The 751-nt window shown below is 69.2% G+C and overlaps 1 protein-coding gene across 2 annotated transcripts in view; it reads left to right on the top strand.

Moving 5' to 3' along the window:
* The first annotated feature begins 514 nt into the window (after positions 1 to 514).
* Positions 515 to 751, top strand: part of LRR1 (leucine rich repeat protein 1) — a 10382-nt gene continuing 10145 nt past the window's right edge. Inside the window, exon 1 of one of the 2 annotated variants that reach the window (XM_003792168.3) lies at positions 515 to 707. In XM_003792168.3, the coding sequence (XP_003792216.1) occupies positions 519 to 707 (189 nt within the window). In that variant the 5' untranslated portion in view covers positions 515 to 518. The remainder of the gene's footprint in view (positions 708 to 751) is intronic. The other variant, XM_012806575.1, reaches the window with a different exon arrangement.

The following is a 751-nucleotide window of genomic DNA, read 5'->3' as shown; positions in this document are numbered from 1 at the left end:
CATAGAAAGCTCCGTTCCTGTGTCACAAGTGTTACCTCCAGGGAGCCACTAAAAACAAAACAAATCACTCCGCCCTCGGAGGCGTGTGTGGCCTTTTCCTTCACCGCAGAGGCAAGCTCGCCTCTCTGCGGGAAAGTTGGAGGCCGATTAGTGCCAGTTCAGTGACAGCCCCGGGAGCCACGGGAACCCGCCTGGGACAGACCCCGCAGCGGCCGCCAGCCGGAGAAGGATGTGGCGCCCCTGCCGATGGCCGGTTTCGGGGAGCGCGAGCCCCGCCTCCAGGAGATCGCTGTCCGCGCCCCGCAGATCCACAGCTGCAGTGAAAACCCGGCCCTGCAAAGTAGAGGGGACGCTGTCTCCGAAGCACTTGCCGAGCCGCGGTCCTGAGCCCGCCGAGTGGCGCCCAGCAGACAGGCGCATCCACGGACAGCCTGCGCGCTGAGGACCCCGGCGGCAGCGCGGGTGGCGGGAACGAGGAAGCTTCAAAGCCGGGAGTCCGCCCGCCGAGGCTGGGCGAGATGAAGCTGCACTGCGAGGTGGAGGTGGTCAGCCGGCAGTTGCCGGCCCTGGGGCTGAGGAACCGCGGCAAGGGGGCCCGCGCCGTGCTGAGCCTGGGTCAGCAGGCGCTCAGCAGTGGGCCGGGCGGCCCGCGCCGCGCCTGCCTGCTCGTCTCCACGCTGAAGGACCGGCGTGGGACCCGCTACAAGGTGCAGGAGTGGGCGGGAGTCGGCCCGGGCGCGGGACCCGCTAC

The sequence above is a fragment of the Otolemur garnettii genome, unplaced genomic scaffold, assembly GCF_000181295.1.
Source record: "Otolemur garnettii isolate 467f Iridium unplaced genomic scaffold, OtoGar3 scaffold00054, whole genome shotgun sequence".
NCBI classification, from domain to species: domain Eukaryota; kingdom Metazoa; phylum Chordata; class Mammalia; order Primates; family Galagidae; genus Otolemur; species Otolemur garnettii.
This window is presented reverse-complemented; position numbering and strand designations above follow the sequence as displayed.